This window comes from Molossus molossus, unplaced genomic scaffold (assembly GCF_014108415.1).
Source record: "Molossus molossus isolate mMolMol1 unplaced genomic scaffold, mMolMol1.p scaffold_m16_p_21, whole genome shotgun sequence".
Taxonomy (NCBI): Eukaryota; Metazoa; Chordata; class Mammalia; order Chiroptera; family Molossidae; genus Molossus; species Molossus molossus.
Window position 1 is genome coordinate 7500744 of NW_023425357.1, and position 21395 is coordinate 7522138.

Below are 21395 nucleotides of genomic sequence, written 5' to 3' on the forward strand. Positions count from 1 at the left end.
TAAATCTGGGTGGAAGAGAGGGGGGAGGGGTGATGCCAAACTCTTTTCTGGATCTTTCTATCAAAAGAAGCTTACCAGGATGAGAAAAAAAGAAACAACCCATGGGGTCCGCAGGGAAGAGCTCTGTGCTTCAGACAAGTTACCAACGCGCTCTAGGTTATAAACCCTCCGTTCCCTCCTCCTAAAATAGCAATATTGGGGTGAACCGTATAAGATTACCAAATGTCTGCCCTGGCCGGTTTGGCTCAGCGGTTAGAGCGTCGGCCTGCGGTCCAGAGAGACCCGGGTTCGGTTCCCACTAAGGGCATGTACCTCGGTTACAGTTTGTCCCCGGCTCTGGTTGGGTCGTGCGGGTGGCAACCAGTCAATGTTTTCCTCTCTCTCTTTCTCTCTCTCTCCCTCCCGCTCTATCTGAAGATAAATGCAAAAATGCCCTCGGGTGAGGATTGAGAATAAAAAAGATTACTGAACAGCCGCAGTTTCATGTGGTTCAGTCCAACAGCTCACGTGTCCGGACTTCGTGGGGATGAAGTGAGTCCGTGTGCGGCGCCGGCTGCGTGCCGTTGGCCTTCACGGTTCTCTGACCAGGCCGACCCTGGCTCGGGACCCACTCGCGATGACTACACGCTCCGCTAAGGTCCTGGGAGCTAACCTGGCCGGGGGGTTACAGTATGCCAGTGCCGGGCACTGCGGCCCTCACAACAGCCCTGTGAGCTGGCACTGTTCACCCATTCTAAGGATGAGGCTTCCGAGGCTCAGAGATTTAACCGCGTCATCGGACACCAACGTCCAGGCTCTTTCCACTACGAAGAGTACCGACAGAAAGGAGAATACGAAAAGTACACGGAGTGAGGGAGCAGAGGGGGAAACGGGGGACATCTGTGATACTCTCAACAGCAACAATGAAGAATACACGAAGGGAACATGTCTGGGACCGTTGGTAAAGGGACACCTACTGGGAGCCTCCCAGGCTCCCGGGCTCAGCACAGATCTTCGCTAAAAACCTCGAACAGCTGGGCACGTTCACCGTGGATTGTTCCAGCTAGGAGCTCAGCATCCTCCTCGCAGCTGCGCAAAGCTGTCGGCGTTCTGCATGGCCCCTCCTTCCAGGAAGCCCTCCCTGATTGCTCCAGCCAGAAGGCATCTCTCTCCTGGATGCCCGTCCCAGGTAATGTCCGATGGGGTCCAGACAGGATCCCAGCCTAACTCCAAAGTTTGTTTTTTCCTTCCACGGCTTCCCTGTTCCCTTCAGGTCGCAGCCGCCAGTGAAGTTCACTTTCCACGCGTCACAGCTTCACATGGTGTCACTGATCCTATCACCTCCCCTGCTCAGAACCCACCTATGGTGCCCACCTACTCAGAGAAGAGCCACAGTCCTTACTATCTGCCTTCATCTCTCACCTCGCCGCCACTCATTCTGCTCTGGCTAGGAGCCCTCGGTCCAATCCTTGGACTACACCAAGTACGTCCACTCTCACCACAGGACCTTTGCACTGGCTGGTCCCTCTGCCCAGGACACCTTCCCCAGATAGCTCCGTGACTCCCTCTCCTCCTTCAGATCTTCATTTAAGTGTTATCTTCTCCTGGAGGTCTCCCCAACCACCCTACGGAAAACCCTTTTTCTCCTTAGCTTTTCTCCCCAGCTGCTATTGATTTTATATACTTATCCCTGGTTCCTCTCCGCTCCGGGGTCTCAGGGACCCTGCTCTGCTCATTGCTGTCACCCCAGTACCTAATGCATCCACAGCGGAGCAGGCCTTACCAGAGGGGAAGTAGGGGATGGGGAGGGGAGGAAGGGGGGTGCTGGGCCGGGTGGCGGGGAATCACCTCGTGCAGCTCCTCGTAGGTGATAAACAGGAAGTTCTCTTTGCCCTGCATCCGAATCCAGCCTTTAATGTGGTCGAACCAGGAGCCGAACTGCACTGCGGGCAGAGGGGCGGAGGGGTGAGGGCCGGGCAACAGGGCCACCCAGCTGGGGCTCCAGGCCTGGCCCCTTCAAGCTGGGTGCCCTCCACATCTGGTACCCCATGTCCCTCTGCCTTCCTGGCTCTTTCTCTCTTCATCTCTTTTTGAAAATGATTTAGAAAAATATTTTTAGAGAGAGGGAGACATATCGATCCACCGCCTCCTGCACGCCCTCTACCTGGGATGGAGCTTCGATCCACCATTTCTCTCTCGCACGTGTGCACGCGTGCTCTCTCTCTCTTTCATTCTTCTCCCCATTTCTGTTCCTCTCATTGTCTTTGGTGTTTCTCTCAGTCTCCTGGTCTCACTCCCTCCCTCTGTCTCTCTCTGTCTCTCTGTCTCAGTCTCTCTGTTTCTCTTGGTCTCCTCTCTGTCTCCCTCGCCCTTTATAATGCCCTGTATCTCTGCCTCTCTCTCCTTCTCATCCCTCTGTCCCTCTTCCGGTCTGGGCCACTAGGGGCTTCTCCCCCCACATCCCCCTTCCCCGTCCTCACCTTCGCCTTTGAGGAAGTTCTGCAGGAACTGGTCAGGGGTGCCGGGGTCCTTCAACTGCCCCGCAATCTTGGAGTAATGATAGAGCGACACCACCACATCCCGGGGGTTCCGGCCCATGTAAATCACCTGTGTATGGGTATTGGGGACAGGGAAGAAGGAGTCAGACACGGCCAGGACCCCAGCCCCTGAGGCTGTGTGCTTTGAGCCCCCTTTTCTGACCCTGCAGCAGGAAGGACTCAGGGTAGACTTTTCAGGAACTTCCCAGCTTTGGTAGCTCAGATCATTTCACTCATCCCAGAGTACAGGGAGAGCTCCCTCCAACCACATTCTAGGAGGAGAGAGGGACTGTTTCTGGATCAGGTGGAAGGACATTTGGCTTTAGGGAGAGAGTGGAGGAGAAAGGGATGGAGTTCAGGATCGGGGAGATCAGGGCAAGAGGTGTCAACCAAAAGAGAAGAAAAGCTGCCCCTCCTTCCTCTTCCAAGAGCCTCAAATTTTCCTGCCTAGACTTTCACTCCAGCCCCCTCCCTGCCTCTTGCCTAGTTTCCCAACCTCCACACAGCCCCAGAGGGTGTTCCTTCACCCAGAATTGACTCTGCCCTCCTTGGCTGTCCAGTGCCCTGGACAGAGTCCCAGACCCTGGACCTGGCATTTGAGGCCTGGATTACCTGGCTCCAATCTGTTTACCAGGTTCATAGTCTATAACCAATTCCCCTGCAGCCCCATCAGACATGTCCTTCCCTGTCAACTGTCTCCTTCCCCAAGATCTAGGTCAGCCCCATGGTGGTCAGCCATGTATGCGACCAACCTCCAACAAAAACCCTGGGCACCAAGGCTCAGGTGAGTGTCCCTGGGGTGACAGTGCTCCGTGCTTGTTGTCACAGGTCACTGCGGCGAGGACTAAGCCGTTGGGTGGAAGCTGGCACTGTCTCCGCCCACCCCACGTGTCTCTTGCCCTCGCTGACTTTAATCGCTGCTCTCGGTGTAGTGACAGTCGCCGGAGTCTAACAGTTTTGTTGAGTTCTGACTCCCAGTGAAGCAGAGCCTGAGGGTGGTCTCAGGGAGTCCCGGATTGCTGTCCCCATTTGTCTCTGACTACACTCACTTCCTGGGGGATCTCACCAGTCTCGTGGCTTTAATTACTCATCTATCCATCTGTTATCTGCACATTGCAAACATCTGTGTCCAGCCCGGATCTCTCTCCCGTCAAATCCAGATTCATCTACCTCGCTGCCCACTGGCGACCTACACCTGGGCGACGCGGGCCACTGCAGGGCTCCCCATATTCCCCCAAACCCCTCCTCCCTGCCCTGGGTCTCAGCTGATGACAGCCCCATCCTCCCTGTCTCCTGCAGCCAAACGCCCTGGAGACAACCTGGACTCATCTGTTTCTCTCACACCCACAGCCAATCTGTCAGCAAATCATCCTGATTCTACCTTCAAACTACACCCCCTTTTCTTCACCCCCACGGCCACCACCCTGGTCGCCTCCAACCGCATCGTCCACTCCGACTCTCCCCGCTTCTGCCCTCTTCGTGACGGGCTGTTCCCCACCTCGCCACCAGAGGGCATCACTGAAAACATAAATTGGCTCCACCGCCCACACGTCCCTGCACATTTTGGCCCCGTTACTTCCCTGGCCTTATTTCCACTGCTCTCCGGCGCGTTCGCTTGGCTCCCACCACACGGGCCTTCTTGCTGGTTTTCAGACACATCACACCCACCCTGGGGCCTTTGCACCTACTCTTCCCTCTCCCTGGAACTTTCTTCCCCCAGACACCCCTCCCTGGCTTCTTCCTTCACCTTCCAGGTCTTTACTCCAAAGGGACATTCTTGCTGGGGACTCCCTTGACCACCCTACTTATAACTGCAACACCCACCCCTAACTCTAACCCTCTCTTCCTTCATGATGTGAATTTTTCATCTTGGACATATTCAATGTTTTTCTTATTTATTCCATCTATTCTCTGCCTATTCCCCTTTATTTACTTATTATATTTTTAATCTTCCCCCAAGGATATCTTCCCATTTATCTTCAGATAGAGTGGGAGGAAGGGGGAGAGAGAGAGAGAGATCGATGTGAGAGAGACACATCGACTGGCTGCCTCCCACATGACCCCGACCAGGGTCGGGGACCAAACTGCAACCGAGGTACATACCCTTGACCAGAATTGAACCCACAACTCTTTGGTCCGAGGGCCGATGCTCTAACTGCTAAGCCAAACCGGCCATGGCCGCCTGTTTCCCTTTAGAATGTGGGCTCACATTGTGGTTTTTTTTACTACTGTTCTAGATCAGGGCCAGGACATAGTAGGTGCTTAGTAAATATGTGCTGAATTCATCACTTAGTTATGTGCGCTCTCCCCCCACCTCCCAGCCCTTCCTCCTGCACCTTTGCCTTGGAGTTGAAGAAGGCCTTTGTGAAGAGCTGGATGGGGAGGTGGGAACTCATGAGGCGGGGGCTGGGCTGGTCCGAGAGGCTGAAGGCACCCAAGATGGTCTCACACCAAGGCGCCCGCTCCCAGATGGGCTCTGAGCGGATCCAGGAGGGGTCCCCGTCCTTTATGATTAAGCTGAGAATCTCGATCATCCAGTTGGTGCCTGGTGGGAGAAATTGGGCAAATTAATGGGAGATGGGGAGGGGCGAAGAGGGAGATTTATAATGGCTTCATTTACTGCACAAATGGCTACGTATTTTATGCCCGGATTCCTCACACCCAGCGGGGAAAGTGGAGTTGGTTATCTTTATTTTCAGAGCAGGAAGCTGAAACTCAAAGAAACAAGGTCGCTGGCCCAGGTGGCAGAGCTGGGAGGTGGCACGTGGCAGAGACTGGAGAGCCATCCACCCAGCCCCCTTGTATTTTCCTACAGGGACTCTGACCGGACTACACAGCCTCCCCTGCAGCTGCGTGGGGCCACGTGACAGCTCTGGCCAAGGACGTGCAGGTGGCAGCCACGTGCAGTGGGTTCCAGGCCTGGTCCATAAACACATCCCATGTGACTCCCACTCGCTTGAGCCCTGTCTGCTGGCTGGATGCAGAGACCCAGTGGGAATGGGGACTCCGGGGATGGCAGAGCCATGGCTGAAGGAACCAGGCTCCCTGAGGCTGCTCGGTTACCCCACACCCTCCCCTCCCTGCCTCCAGCACCGATTGGAGTTACAGGATGGGAAACAAACTATTGGGTCCGGCTTCTTAGATTCTGAGGCTCATGTATTAGGGCCGGAGGACTCGCTAATCCATCCACGCACCGGGGAAGCTGGAATTGAATCCAGGTGACTGGACTTAAAATTTTCAGCTCTTTTCACTTGCCCCTTCCTGGGAATTACCCCGTGATTTTGTGGGGAGCCTCAAATGGGGAAGGAAGGGACCTCATCAATGACCCAGTTCACAGGTGTGGGTTCCAGGAGACTACAGGCAAGTTAGACCAGAAATAATGAGAAGGATAAATGTTAACAACCACCTGTTGTCAGTATTCTGTTGCCTTGGATTCTAACTACCACCCTGGGAATTCTCCGTGCATTGGCCCTCGGCTCCAGCGCCTCTCAGCTGCTGCATCCGGCGAACATTTCTCCTTTGCCAGCCGTGCAATGTCAAGCTCTGTCAGTAGAGGGCGCTGGAGGAACCCTGCTGGAGTCTGGCGTTTCTGCGCCCGGTTTTCCCAGGCTCCGCTCAGCCGGCTGCTGTGATGGACAGGGGCCAGCAGTGCAATGGACCCGGTGACACTCCCGCCACCCCCACCCCCAGCAAATGTCCTTGGGTGTTCTGCTTCAGACGTAGACGGCCTGGCTGCTCCCTGTCTTCACTCTTCCAGGATCCACTGGGGCTCTCTTTACCCCTTGGTAGTTTACTCCCCTGTTATTAGCTAACCATTCTTTTTTGTGGGTGTGTGGTGAAATATAGAGAACATAAAATTTACCAATTTACCCATAGTTCAGTGGCATTAAGTACACCCACCTGGTGCAAATATCACCACCTTGCATCTCCAAAGCTGTTTCAAACACAGCCTGCTGTTTGGGGAATAGATTTCTACAACTTGGATGGAGGGACATTTGATTATATCCATCACAACTGCAGATGCCCGGCCCTTTGGCCAAGCAATTCCATATCTAGGAGCTTATTCTACTTAATAAAAAAAAAAGGACTTGTGCAAAGGCACACGTGTGCACGCGATGTACGTGTAAGATGGGGGGTTGTGTACAAAGCTTACAGTGTGCATAAAGGCACAGGGTTGGAATCGAGTCACTGCTGATCAGCGAGGAACTGGTTAAGAGGGACCTCGCGAACGTTCCCCTGAGTGGAAGAAGCCAGTCACACAGGACACGCACTCAATGAACTGTCCAGAACAGGCAAATCCATGGACACAGGAAGTAGATTAATGATGGCCAGGGGCTTGGGCACAGGAATGTGGGGGTTGGGAGGTGATGTAATGGGTACAGGGTTTCCCGTTGGGGTGATAAAAATGCCCTAAAACTGATTGTGGTGCTGGTTGCACAACTGTGAATACACAACAGCCATAGAATCTCACTTTAAAATGGGTGCACTGGCTATGGCCGGTTTGGCTCAGCGGTTAGAGCGTCGGCCTGAGGTTCAGAGAGACCCGGGTTCGGTTCCCGCTAAGGGCACGTACCTCGGTTGCAGTTTGTCCCCGGCCCTGGTTGGTCGTGCGCTGGCAACCACTCGATGTGTCCCTTTCACATCGATGTTTCTCTCTCCCTCTCTCTCCCTCCCACTCTATCTGAACAAAAAATGGAGGAATGTCCCCAGGTGAGGATTAAAAAAAAAAAAAATGGGTGCACTGAATGGTATGTGAATTGTATCTCAAAGCTGTTACCCAAAAAACCCCACATAGAACTCCACGCTGAAAGGATGAACGTCAGATTTTGAAAAAATTTCAAAAATACTTTTTAAAAAAAGTCAACTCATCATTTTAGAAAAGAAAATGTTGAAGTCTGTCCCTTCTCGCACTAAAACCTCCCCAAGGACTTGCAGCGAAGTCACTGCAGAGCCTCCCCCTTCCCCCTCCCCCTTTCTTCCACAGACATTTACGGGGTACTTATGATGTACCAGACACTGTCTCGGGTTCAAAGAAAAAGAACACAGCAGTGAATAAGACAAACTAAGATATTTGCCCGCCAGGAGCCCACATTCTAGTGGGGAAACCAGAGAAGAAATCAACAGATAAATATATGGCGGTTGGTAGTGTTACGTGGAGTAAGGGCTGAGGTGACTGAAGGGGATGGAGAGGACAGGGAAGGCCCTCTGTGGACGTGAGAGCTGACCTGGGGCAGGGGAGGGATCTGAGATCTGCTGGGGGGGCACCAGTGCAAAGGCCAAGGTCACCCCATTCTGAACAAACCCAGCCCCTTCCCCTTCCCCTGTAGTCCTCAGCGTGCCCTTCTTGTCCTCTGTCTCCTCCCTTCACCACCCCCAGCCCAACCCAGCAGGTACCTGACTTGGGGTAGGTGACAACGAAGATGTCATCATCCTGCACCTCGGCGTTCTCCGTGATGCTGATGCTCTCTGGCGAGTAGATGCCCACCGGGAAGGGGATGCCTTTGTACCGGAAGTATTCACCTGACAGCTTCTGGCTGTAGGAGGGTGGGAGACACCATGAGAACGGGGAGGAGGTGAGGACACAGGTCACCTGGGAAGGTGCAAGGCCAGGGGCCTGCATTTGCAAGTTCCCTAAGATCCCCGAACCTGCACCGTGTCCAGCTTCACAGCTGAGGTCACCAGGACACACAGAGGCAGCAGAAAGCCGCAGAGAGATCTCGGGAGGAGCGAGGAGACGGGCGAGGGGCACCTTGGCAAGGGGCTTTCTCTGTGCCTGATTTTTTCATCTGCAAAGTGAGAATGGTTTACTGAAACCCCACAACAATCCTATGAGGTGACAGTGATTATTGTCCCCATTTCATGGATGAAGACAGAGAGGCACAGAGAGGGTCAGTGACTTGCCCAAAGCCACACAGCTGGTGGGACATGGAGCACTTCCCATCTGCAAAGCGGGACTAGATGCTTTCCGTACATTTAGTTTTCACCCCAACTCTCCAGGAGGAAGACGCTAAGTCGCCACCCCATTTTACCAGCGAGGAAACCAACTGAGGCCAAAGAAGTACTCCACCCCCTCCTGCTACCCCCCACACACACGTGGGGTCATTGAGAAGCTAAACCTGTCTTAAGCTTCAAGCCCCTCACTTGAGCTGCTTTTCCAAATCACAAAAGTAAAACTGCCCAATGGGAGATGTTTTGAGAACTATCCATTTCATCCACTGTCTCTTTCTGTCGCAACATCCCCCCAGAGTCCCCGGTCCATGGTGTAGGAGAGGGATGAGGATTTGGGGGACCTGACTAAGGTGAAGTTGAGTTGGGGACATATTTCATTGGGTGTTTGTGGGGTTTTTTTTTTTTATCCTCATCCAAGGACATTTTTCAATTTTTGTTCAGATAGAGTGAGAGGGAGAGAGAGAGAAACATTGATGGATGTGGAAGGGACACATCGAGTGGCTGCCTCCAGCACGACCCCAACCAGGGCCGGGGATGAATCGCAACCGAGGTACATGCCCTTGACCAGAATCAAACCCATGACTCATTGGTCCGCTGGCCGACACTCTAACCACTGAGCCAAACTGGCCAGGGCCATCTGTATCTTTATAGTACACTTAAGACAATACATTGAGCACTGGCCTGTTTGGCTCAGCAGTTAGAGCGTCGGCCTGCGGTCCAGAGAGACCCAGGTTCAGTTCCCGCTAAGGGCACGTACCTCCGTTGCAGTTTGTCCCTGGCCCCGGTTGGGGTAGTGTGGGTGGCGACCACTTGATATGTCTCTCTCACATCAATGTTTCTTTCTCTCTCTCTCTCTCTTCCTCCCTCTCTCCCTCCCACTCTATCTGAAGACAAATGTAAAAATGTCCTCGGGTGAGGATAAGAAAAAAAAAAAGAGGGTTGGAGTCCAACTGCACAGGCAAAAACTCAAAAACATGCCCAGGCCGGCGTGGCTCAGTTGGTTGAAGCACCAACCTGTCATCGAAGGGTTTTGGTTTAATTCCCGATGAGCGCACATACCCAGGTTGCTGGTTCAATACCTGGTCGGCGTGCATGGGAGGCAACCGATTGATGCTTCTCTCTCACATCAATGTTTCTCTTTCTCTCTCTCTCCCTGTCCCTTCCTGTCTGTCTGAAAATCAATAAAAACAAAACACAAGCCAAAAGAAACCCCTCAGAAACGTAGTATTGAATGAAAGATGAAGGATGAGGATGAGGGGCAAGAGAGTGGCCAGATCATCCGTCCAGTTGCGGGAAGTTCAAACACGGGAAAGGAAGTTGTGTGTTAGGAGGGGGTGGTGGTGGTTACCCTTGGGGGGATGAGGAATTGTGGGGTAGAGGCACATGGGGGGCTGGTAATTACGGTGTGCCCGTTTTGCAAAATGCGTTGAGTCACTGCACAACATGCTTGTGAGTTTTACTTTAATAGAACATTCACTGAATGAATGAAAACATTAAAGAAAAAAATACGCTTCCCATGAAAACAACTGTTTTTCATAAAAAGGAGGCCAGGTGTTGGACCCAGTGAGGTGGCAAACGCAGGTGGCCTGCAGAGGCCTTTTCTGTTAGTTCCTCCTTGTCCGCCCAGTTGACAGATGGGGAAACTGAGGCCCACTGAAAGTTGCGACTCACCCAGCAAGCTCCTGGTGTCTTTCCTGAAGGCCTTCCTCCACTAGCTTTGGAGATCTGTGGGATGGGGAGTTTCTCCAAGGCCTGGCATCAGGCTCAGGCTTGGGGCAGAAGGACAGAGGCTACATAGAGAACTGTGCCCTCTGCCTTGGGTCCCAGGAGGGCTCTGGGGAGGCTCAGCCCAGTCAGCCAGGGTTCCCGAAGGGCAGTGTCCCGAGGGGGTTGGAGGGGGACTGTTGGGAAGCTGATGTGTGGTCTACAAAGCTGGTAAAGGCTCCTTTGTCCCTGGCTGGGGGCTGTTCCCCATGGGACAAGGAGGGAGGGCTGGTCACCTCAGAGGGGTGGAGGTGGCGACTTTGCAGGCTCTGCTTCTGAGTGGCCACCGCGACACAAGTGTGGATAAGGGCCCAGTTCTGGAACTGGACATCACATGCCCAGAGTCTGGTTTTGGCACTTTCTAGCCCAGCTGAGACCAGGTGCTTAAATCGCTCCATGCCTCAGTTTCCTCAATGGTAACATGGGGATAAGAGAAATCGCACAGTGTCTTGGTTAATGGCATAGACCCTGGAGCCAGAATACGTGGGTCTGAAGTCTATGTCCCACCAGCTGTGTGGCTGTGGGCAAGTCACTCAACCTCTCTGTGCCTCAGTTTCTTCATCCATAAAATGGGGATGATAATAATCATTACCTCACGGGGTTGTTGTGAGCATGGAAAAGTGTTTGGAACTGTGTCTGGCACAGAGTAAGTACTATATAAATGTTTGCTAATTTTTAACGGTAGAAATAGTGGGAAGGTTGAATGTGTCAATAGCCGTAAAAATGATTGGCTCATGGTCTGCAGTCAATACATCTGGGCTAAAATCATGATTATTCACAGTAATAGAGGCAACAATGGACATTTGTGAACCCGGAGGAGGGACTGCTTCGCACAGCATTTGGCACTCAGTAAGCGCTCATCACATCCTACTGTCCTTATGGGTCAGAGGTATTAGCAGGTACTCCATAGGTTGAGCCTGAACCACAGTCTTAGTGATGTCACCGGTTGCCGGGCAGATTTAGCCCAGTGGGCGGGGGCTGTGAGGTCGTCAGTTCCCAGGCAGATCAGCAATTGAGTGTTTGGGCCTTGGCCCTTTCTGTGCCCCTGGCAGCAGATCGAATTTCTTTGAATCTCAGTTTCCTGTCACATGAGGATAACGATAATCTCTACCTCAGTTTTAATCCTACTTGAGGATTAAAAGTAGTAAAACTGGGAAGCACCTGGCTCCTGCTACCTGCTGAGGAAACGCATTCGTTAACTGTCAGCATTTTCAGCTTTGATCTCAGGACAGCTCCTCAGGGAAAAACTTCCTCCCCAGGTTACAGCAGAAGAAAACAGAGACGCCAAAGAGGAACAGATCCTGTGCCCTTCAGGAGTCCCTGAATATTCACTGAAGGTTTTTATTTTATCTTCACCGGAGGACATTTTTCCATTTTTTGTTCAGATAGAGTGGGAGGGAAAGAGAGGAAGAGAGAGAGAGAGAGAGAGAAAAAAAAAAACATTGACGTGAAAGGGACACATCGAGTGCCGGGGACAAACTACAACCAAGGACAAACTACAACCAAGGTAGGTGCCCTTAGTGGGAACCGAACCTGGGTCTCTCTGGACCGTAGGCCAATGCTCTAACCATTGAGCCAAACCAGCCAGGGCTCACTGAGTGTTTAAATGAGCAGTTCCCATCTCCAAGTCTGGTCGAGCCACACCCCCAGGAGCCCAGGGTGGGATCCATAGAGCTGGGACTCTGCCCGTGCTCAACCAGTATTTGCCTGAAGGACGGACTGACTGACTGCTGAATGAATGAATGAATATGTGACTAAACTGATGGGTGCGTGAATGAACGAATGGATGTGTGGACAAATAGATGTGCGAATGAATGAGTGCATGCATGAATGAATGCATGAATGCATGAATGCATGAAGGCTTTAGCAGGAAAAAGTGAAGGAAAGTCAAAGAGCACTGGCTATATCCTCCACCTCCCTCTGCGGTTCTCAGCGCGGGCCTGTAGAGACTCCCAAAGCCTGCTCATTCCAGGCCAGCAGTAACCAAACCACGGCTCCCTCGGAGCCCAGAACAACCAGCCGCTCCGTAAATAACTGCGCATCAATATTCACTGAGTTTGAGGCACGAATGGGAGAGAGACTAAATCTCCTTGTACGTGATGATGCTACGGGTGGGAAAATGGGGGTTCAGGGAGGGGAAGTGACTCGACCAAGGCCACACAGCAAGTACCAAGCCGAGCTGGGGTTTGAGCATCAGTCCTATAGACAGTTTCTGTCCCAGTCCCTCCTTCCCCGTGGACCCCACACTCCAGCTAAAGCCCCTCAATGTGTTGAGTACTATTCCCACCTCTGGGCCTTTGCATCTGCTGTTCTTCCTGCCAGGAACTCCGTTCCCCGCCTGCCTCTGCTGCCGGTGCTCACAGGCCAGGGAGGCCCCCACTCAGACCCCTGCTTGGCTGGATCACACAGCATGTCCTAAAAACAGGTGCTGCGTGTCTGCTCTCCACACCTTGTAAATCAAATCGGGCCCGGGTGACCTTTCCTCTCCCTGGGTCACAGGCCCGTTTTGTTCCCACACCACGTCCAGGGCCTGGCATGCGACCGTCGCTCGACTGGAGCGGAGGAATGAGGATGACTGAGTCAGCCTGGCATCTTCACCTCTGTCAGGTCTTTGCCGCAGGGGGGACCGGCCCACATAACCAGCAACGGGCAGAGCACCTCCACAGCTGCCTAGAAGGGGCCTGGTCTCCCCTGCTCGGGACCCCAGGACATGGGACTCTGAGAATGGCCCAACACGTCGGCCCTCCTGCCTCCCACCTCCAGAGTCTGCCAGGCCCTGGCCCTCCCTTTGTCCCCAATGCCCCAGTCCAGCTCAGGTCTCTTCCTTGCCCCCTGGACCCTCAACTCAGCCTCCTTCCTTGTCTCTTGGCCTCCATGCTCTCCCTTTGTTCATCCCCTGCATGGCCACAGCTCCTCAGCCCAGAACTCAAGGTCCTCCGTAGCCTGGGCCTGCCCACTCCTCTAGCCTCCTCGGGCCTCCAAGACCCCGTCTGACTTCCCTCTGGGCCCTGGGAGTCAGGGGAAGTGGGGCTAAGGAGCCACCTTTATGGAAATTTTATGCCAAGGACATGCATTATCACAGACTCCTCTCAGAACCCCAAGAAGTGGGTACTGGGCGCAGCGCTTTTTGCCAGAAGAAATGGAGGCCCAGAGAGGTTAATGTATTTCCCCAAGGTCACACAGCAGTCTTTAAAGGATGCCTCAGCAGATAGCTGTCATTGAGCCTCCACCTCTCCATCTGCCACTAGGACACACTGTGTCTGGTTCATTCAGGATTTTATCCCCAGTGCCTGGCACATGACAGGTGTGCAATAATAAACCGGTCCCCAGTTCAGATCCCCTGTGGTGGGGGCTCAGTCATTCACTTCAGAAGCTATACAGATGTGGATTTGAACCCAGGCTCTGCTACCAACTAGGTGCGTGACCTTGACTACCTAGCGTAACCTCTCTGGGCTTCAGTTCCCTCGTCTGGAGACGGAGGGAAGGAAGGAGGGGACATGGTTAGGATTCCAGCTGCTGTTGCCTCTCACCCAGACTGTTGGTGCCGTCTCCTTGCTGATCTCCCTGCTTCCACGCCTGCCCCCCCACAGTCAGCTCGCCACGCCGACAGAACCCGAGACGGCTTCTGTCCCTCCTCTGCTCGAACCCTCCCCTCTCACTCAGAGTAAACGCAGTGCTCACCATGACTGCAAAGCCCGGCACCATCTTCCCTGATCCCTCTCTGCCTTGATGTCCCCCCTCCGCTTGCTCACTCAGCTCCAGCCACACTGACTCCTTCTGTTGCACTCCTGCCTCAGGGCCTTTGCACTGCCTGTCCTCTCTGTCTTCCCTTCAGGCCTGGGAGGGGCATCCTCACCTCTTTCGGGTCTTTGCTCCAACATCACTGCTTGTCACTGAGGCCTCCCCTGACACCCTGTTGACAACTGAACCCACGCCACCCCCTCACCCTGCTTGCTTTCCCATGATACTTGTCACCCCTGAGATGCTCTGATATATATCACATTGCTTGTTTGCCTTTCTTCTCCACTTACATGTAAAGTCCATGAAGTAAGAGATTCATTTTTCGGCGGGGAGGGGGGCTGTTTTGATTGCCAGTATCCATAACAGTGGCATACACAAAGTATGTGTCGGTTTTTTTTAATCCTCACCCGAGGATATTTTTCTATTTATCTTTGGGTAGAGAGAGAGGAAGAGAGAAAAACATCGATGTGAGAGACACATTGGCTGGCTGCCTCCCGCACGACCCAACCAGGGCCAGGGATAAACCACAACCAAGGTACATGCCCTTGGCCAGAACTGAACCCGGGACTCATCGGTCCATGGGCTGATGCTTTACCGCTGAGCTAAACTGGCTAGGGCTCAATTTTTGTTGAAAAAATAAAAATAACACTAAGAGCACTCCTGGGCACTGCACTCCCTACTACATTATGTATTTTCATTCATTTATTTTCTCATCAACCCTAGGAGGGAGTGGTATTGCTCTTCTGTATTACAAAGGAGAAAATCAAAGCACAGAGAGTCAAAGTCACCGGGCTAATGTCACACAGCTGCAGAGGACAGAGCTGGGATTTAAACCTTGGCCGTGTGGCCCCATAGTTTACACCCCTACCCGCCCAGTGCCACGGGGTCGTGCCTCCTGGCTCCTTCACATGGTTCTCCCAGGCACGCTCATTCTGGGCAGGTTCTCTGGGGGGTTGGGAGGGTGGGGGTGGTCTGAAAGACACGGGTTTGACCTCAGGCAGCTGCTCGCGTGTTTGCAAGCCACCCTGTTTATAATGGCTAAGAACTGGAAAGAACCCGAATGGCAGGTGAGCGGATGAACAGCAGCACAGGTACACACGCAGTCCCACTTGGCAGTGAACCACGCCGACACCTGCAGCCGCACGGGTGAGTCTCACTAAAGTGAAAGGAGCCCGACTCAGAAGGTCACAACCTAGAATCCCATTTAGATGGCTGTGGGGAGCTGAATGACAGCCCCAAAGTTGTCCACGTCCCAATCCCGGGACTGGGAGTACCTTACACCGCACAGCGAAAGGGACTGGGCAGTTGAGAGATTATGTTAGGATCCTGAGAGGGGGTGATGGCCCGGGTGGGTCCTCCGTGTAATCACAGTGGTTCTTATAAGAAGGAATCACAGAGAGAAGGTGTAACAACGGAAGCAGAGAGGAGAGAGATGGGAAGATGCTGTGCCGTGGCTTTGAGGATGGAGGAGCCAAGGGATGCGGGCGGCCAGATGGAAAAGACCAGCAGAGGACCCTCCCGTGGAGCCTTCAGGGGAATGCAGCCCTCAAGTGGAGGGCAATAAATCTATGGGGTTTTTTTGTTTTGTTTTGTTTTTTATCCTCACCCGAGGACACTTTTCCATCCTTTGTTCAGCTAGAGTAGAAGGGAGAGAGAGGGAGAGAGAGAGAGAAACATTAATGTGAAAGGGACACATCGAGTGGCTGCCACCCGCATGACCAACCAGAGCCGGGGACAAACTGCAAGGGAGGCACGCACCCTTAGTGGGAACCGAACCCAGGTCTCTCAGGACCGCAGGCTGACGCTCTAACCGCTGAGCCAAACCATCCAGGGCTAAATCTGTGTTGTTTTAAGCCACGCAGTTTGTGGTCGTTTGTTGCCGCAGCCATAGGAAACAAATACAATGACATTTCCAAGAAGACGTGACTATAGAGACAGAGAGGAAGTCCATCAGGAGTTGGGCGGGAACGGGCAGTCAGGGGCAGGAGGGTGTGACCGCAAAGGGGTGACGGAGAAGCTCTGTGTCCTGACTGTGGTGCTGGTTACGCAGATCTATACATGTGTTAAAATTCGTAGAACTATACGCTGCCACTCAAAATCAATTTTACTGTATGAATTTTAAAAAGAACCTCACCACGCCCTGGCCCGTGTGGCTCAGCGGTTGGAGCGTCAGTCCGCAGACGTCACAGGTTCGATTCTGGTCAAAGGCACGTACCTGGGTTGCATGTTCGATCCCCAGTCCTGTTCAGGTTCCTGGGGGAGGCAACTAAATCAATGTATCTCTCTCACATTGATGTTTCTCTCTCTTCCTCCCTCCCTCCCTTCCGTTCTCTCTAAAAATCAATGGAAAAATATCCTCGGGTGATGATTAACAAAAAATAAAAAATAAAAATAAAATGAAATAACCTCATCATATAAATGCTTAACGCCCATTAGTCATTATCATAATCTAACATCCAGTTGACCAGTGTGCCTCTTGGCTACCCAGGGATGTGCAGAGAAGCAACTCCTGCCTAGGTTACTGTGTGACCTGAGACCGCTCTCAAGCCCTCTCTGGTCTCTTCTAAAGACAGCAGTGGTGACCTGGCGGGGTGGCTCAGTTGGTTGGAGCATCATTTCATACACCAAAGGGTGACAGATTCAATCCCTGGGTTGGAGCAGGAAGTAGTGTTGAGCGACCAATTGACGTTTCTCTCTTTCCCCTTCCTCTCTTTCTAAAATCAATTAAAAAAATATCCTCAGGTGAGGATTAAAAAAAAGAAAGAAAGAAAAAGAATGAGCAGTGCCAGGCATGTAACAGGACCTCTTTTCTAAAGACCTCCCAGTCTGATGTCCAAAGAGAGCTCCTCATCCTCGGGAGCTTTAGACTTCTTGTCTGTTTGCCTGAGATGGGGCCAATTCTTTCATTCAGCCCACAGATATTTATTGAGCAGCTACTATGTACCAGGTGCTGGGGGATAAACAAGGAGTGCAACTGACAAAAACCCGCTCAGCTTATGTTTGAATGAAATCAACACAAAATTGGGTGAAATTAACACAAAATGTTTTCAATGTGGCCCTAGATTGAACCGGTGGTGATGGGGGAAAAGATGAAGCTGGTGGGGGAGGGGGAGTGTCTGGGGGAGTTGCAGTGTAGATGATGGAGCCAAGGGAGGGCCCCCTGAGGAGGTGACGTTTGAGCAGCCCTGAAGGAGGTGAGGGAAGGAAGTGAGCAGGTGGGTGGCTGCAATTCTGGGGTCTGTGTGAGGCTGGAACTGCCCCCCTCTTCCTCTGTGTGGCCCGCCCTTCCAAGAATGTCACTGGGCCTGTGATGACTTTCTCAGTGGCCCTGCTGTCCTGCTGAGTCACACAGGGCACCTCTCTCTGGGGAGTGTCGCCAAGACCACAAAGCCGGAGTTGGGTTCAACTCTCCTCATTTCCAGAACACGCTCTGCAGTGGGTGTCCAGCACCCTGCCTTCCCCTGGGCTGTTCTCTCCGACAGGGATGCCCTTCCTCACCTCCTGTGTTCCGCTTATGCAAGCATCCCCAGCTCGCCTGGGCCCCTCCACTCTGGCAGAATGACTCACGCCTTGGCCAGAGGGCAGAGTGCAGAGAAACAACTTCCAGATGGATGTCGGATCTGGATGTCAGTGGCAGAGCAATTAGAATAACCTCTCTGGGAGATCACTTGACAACACTTGTTATTCAGGTTACTTCCAGGAGAGCCGGGACACCCCTGCACGTGCCCTATTACCCATCTCAGCATCCTGCTTGCTTCTTTCACAACCCTTTTAATACTTAGCAATTATTTTCTTTGTCTATCATCTTTAAAAATATGTTTTTAATGTATCGATTTTACAGAGAAAGAGAAGGGGGAAGAGAGAGAGAGAGAAAGAGAGAGAGAGATCGATTTGTTGTTCCACTTATTTGTGCACTCATTGGTTGATTCTTGTGTGCCCTGATCAGGAATCGAACCCACAACCTTGGTGTATCAGGACGATGCTCTGATCAACTGAACTACCTGGCCAGTGCCTATTATCTTATTTATTAAAAATTTTTAGCCCTGGCCGGTTTGGCTCAGCGGTTGGAGCATCAGCCTGCGGTCCCGAGAGACCCGGGTTCGGTTCCCGCTAAGGGCATGTACCTTGGTTGCAGTTTGTCCCCGGCCCTGGTTGGTCGTGCGGGTGGCAGCCACTCGATGTGTCCCTTTTACATCGATGTTTCTCTCTCTCTCTCTCTCCCTCCTACTCTATCTGAACAAAAAATGTCCTCGGGTGAGGATAAAAAAAAAAAAGTATAAAAAAAATTAAAAAAAATAAATATGTATTGGTTTTTTAGAGAGAGAAAGGGAGAGAGAGAGAGAGAAAAACATCGATGAGAGAGAAAAACATCAATCAGCTGCCACATGCACGCCCCCTACTGGGAATCGAGTCCCGAAATCTGGGCACCTGCCATGACCGGGAATCAAACGGGCCACCTCAAGGTGCATGGGAAGACACCCAGATAACGGAGCCACACCAGCCAGGGCTATTACTGTCTTTAAATCCGTCTTCTCCACTAATAGGGAAGCAGATGGAGCAGGAGCAGAAATTCTCCCTCTGCTTTGTCCCACCTCCAAGAACCACCATCGGACAGGCAGGCACCACTCCCCCAGCCTTGGATGCACAAATGAACGCGACCTCCAGAAGCTCAGGGAGTAGAGAGGGGCCCTTGGGGAAATGTCCGGTGACCTGCACAGCAGGATATTAATTGCAACATTGTTTATCAGAGGAACCTGAACCACGGGGAGGCTGGATACACAGAGCAGGCCCCCCGCAAACATTGGAATCCAGCCATTTCAGGAGGAGGTGTTTGTCTTGATGGGGATTCGGGTGACACACATATTGCTCAAAACTGGCGCACTTCAGATCTGTGCAGTATTTTGTACATAAACACCATCTATTAAAAGAAAAACCCATAAACAAATATTGGAGTCTATTTAATGATGTGTAGCCTGGAACGTTTAGGGTGAAATGCTCTAATCACAAATAAGAAGTAGTGATGGATGCCCTGGCTGGCCGGCTCGACTGGTTGGAGCATCGTGCTGTACAACAAAAGGTTGCAGGTTCGATTCCCAGTCAGGGCACGGCCTCAGTTGGGGCGTGTACAGGAGGCGACCAATCGATGTTTCTCTCACATCAATGTTGTTGTTTTCTCTCTCTCCCTTCCTCTCTCTCTAAAAATCAATTAAAAAACAAACAAACATATCCTTGGGTGAGGATTTAAAAAATAAATAAAGAGGTATTGATTGATGGACAGAAGAAGGCACAGATAATCTAATCTAATCTAATCTAATGATACAGTAAAATTTTGGTGGTGACGGGTATAGGGGTGTTCACTGGATCATTCCTCCAATGTTTTTACATGTTTTGAAATGTGCCCATGAAAGGGTGGAGGGGGACAAGGTGGTGTTTATTTGGCCAGATGTCCAAGATACGACAAAGAGTGAACAGGCGAGGAGAGAGCCAGCCAACCAGCCAGTCGCAGCTGAGTTAGGTTTAAAAACAAGTGCAGACAAGAACACACCTGGAGAGGGTTTCTGGCAGGCCTGTGCTGTAACAGTGGTCACCCCAGGGGTGAGCCTGGGGTGGCTGTGGGGACGAGAATGTCCCACTTGATGCCTCTCTGTAGGGCTCGAGGTCTGAATGGAGACACAGCGGCAGTGACTGCATGTGCTTGCCCTCTGATCCCCTCGGCTGGCACCACCACAGCAGTCTAAGGGGACTTGGGGGCCACCGGTGCAGGATGGCAGAGCCTGGGCCCCGAGTCACGTGGCCAGGAGAGCCCACGTGGGCCTGGGATGGGAACCAGCCATGAACTTGTACTGTGTTAAGCTCCAGAAGTGTGTGTGTGTGTGGGTGTGTGGAGGGGGGTTGTTACATCTGCTAATCTCCCTTAACATACAGTGCATGTGTATGTATCTTTCTTTTCACGAAATTTAACTAGGAGAATAAATTCTTGGATCCTATCTCTATATCTATTGATCAGGATACCATACTTCACACCTTTCTCTGCACCTTGCTTATTTTTCGGTTACTTGGCCATAACATGCCAGCCTTTTCAGGTCAGCCTGCAGCATCTCGTTCTGTTTGTGTTTTTGTTGTTGTTGATCCTCACCTGAGGATATTTTTTCCATTGATTTTTTTTTTTTTTGAGAGTGGAAGTGAGGGTGAGAAGGGGAGAGAGAGAGAGAAACATCGATGTGAGAGAGACACATTGGTTGGTTGCCTTCTGCATGACCCCGACTGGACCACGGATCAAACCTGCAACCCAGGTACGTGCCTTCTAACCACTGAACCACACAGCCCAGGGCTCCCACTTCCATTTTTAAAATTATTTTCCTTTTGAGGAAACACACCACTCTCTCTCTTTTTTTTTTTTTTATCCTCACCGAGGACATTTTTCCATTTTTTATTCAGACAGAGCAGGAGGGAGAGAGAGGAAGAGAAACATCGACGTGAAAGGGACACATCGACTGGCTGCCACCCACACGACCCAACCAGGGCCGGGGACAAACTGCAACCGAAGTACATGCCCTTAGTGGGAACCGAACCCGGGTCTCTCTGGACTGCAGGCCGACGCTCTAACCGCTGAGCAAAACCGGCCAGGGCAAAACACACCACTCCTGAGTGGATTTTGACAAATGCATATACCCCTGTGCCACCCAACCCCCTGTCTGGATACAGAACTGTACATTGCCCCAGCAAGGTCCTGTCCCCACCCCCGCCCAGAGGCCACCACTGTCCCCAGTTGTCCCATCAGAAATCGAGTTGGCTGTTCCCTGTCGCCTTATAGAGTGTACTGGCTTCTTTTGCTCAGCATAACGTTCTTGACATTCATCCGTGTGTGTGAGTATGTTAGGGTTTGTTCCTTTTCATGGCTGAGTAGAATTCCTCTCGCTCCATAAGCCACAGTGTTATCCATTCCCCTATTCATGCTGCTTCCACGTCAAGCTTTTACGTTCAAAGCCGCCGTGAGCATCCTTGTCTTTGTGTGAAACCTACGTCCTCATTTCTCTTGGGTAAATAAGTACATCAGAATTGCTTGGTCATGGAGTGGGGGTCGTATTGTTTGGGTTATAATACCTTTACAGCAGATTTGCAGGTCTGATCAGGTAAATTCCTCCTCCCCATCCCCCAGGCTCGGCAATTCTTGCACATTTAAAAGCTATACTGCCCTGGCCGGTTTGGCTCAGCGGTTGGAGCATCTGCCTGCGGACCGTAGAGTCCCGGGTTCGGTTCCTGCTAGGGGCATGTACCTCGGTTGGGGTTTGTCCCCAGCCCGGTTGGGGTTGTGTGGGTGGCGGCCCACTCAATGTGTCTCTCTCACATTGATGTTTCTCTCTCTCTCTTCTCCCCTTTCTCCCTCCCTCTCTATCTGAAGATAAATGCAAAAATGTCCTTGGG

General features: G+C 52.1%; 1 protein-coding gene across 1 annotated transcript in view; it reads right to left on the reverse strand.

Moving 5' to 3' along the window:
• SULT2B1 (sulfotransferase family 2B member 1) overlaps positions 1 to 21395 on the reverse strand; it is a 31532-nt gene that overhangs the window by 2991 nt on the left and 7146 nt on the right. Inside the window, exons 2-5 of the mRNA XM_036275008.1 lie at positions 7911 to 8050; positions 4853 to 5061; positions 2460 to 2586; positions 1828 to 1922 (exon numbers count right to left, since the gene is read on the reverse strand). Of these exons, the coding sequence (XP_036130901.1) occupies positions 1828 to 1922; positions 2460 to 2586; positions 4853 to 5061; positions 7911 to 8050 (571 nt within the window). The remainder of the gene's footprint in view (positions 1 to 1827; positions 1923 to 2459; positions 2587 to 4852; positions 5062 to 7910; positions 8051 to 21395) is intronic.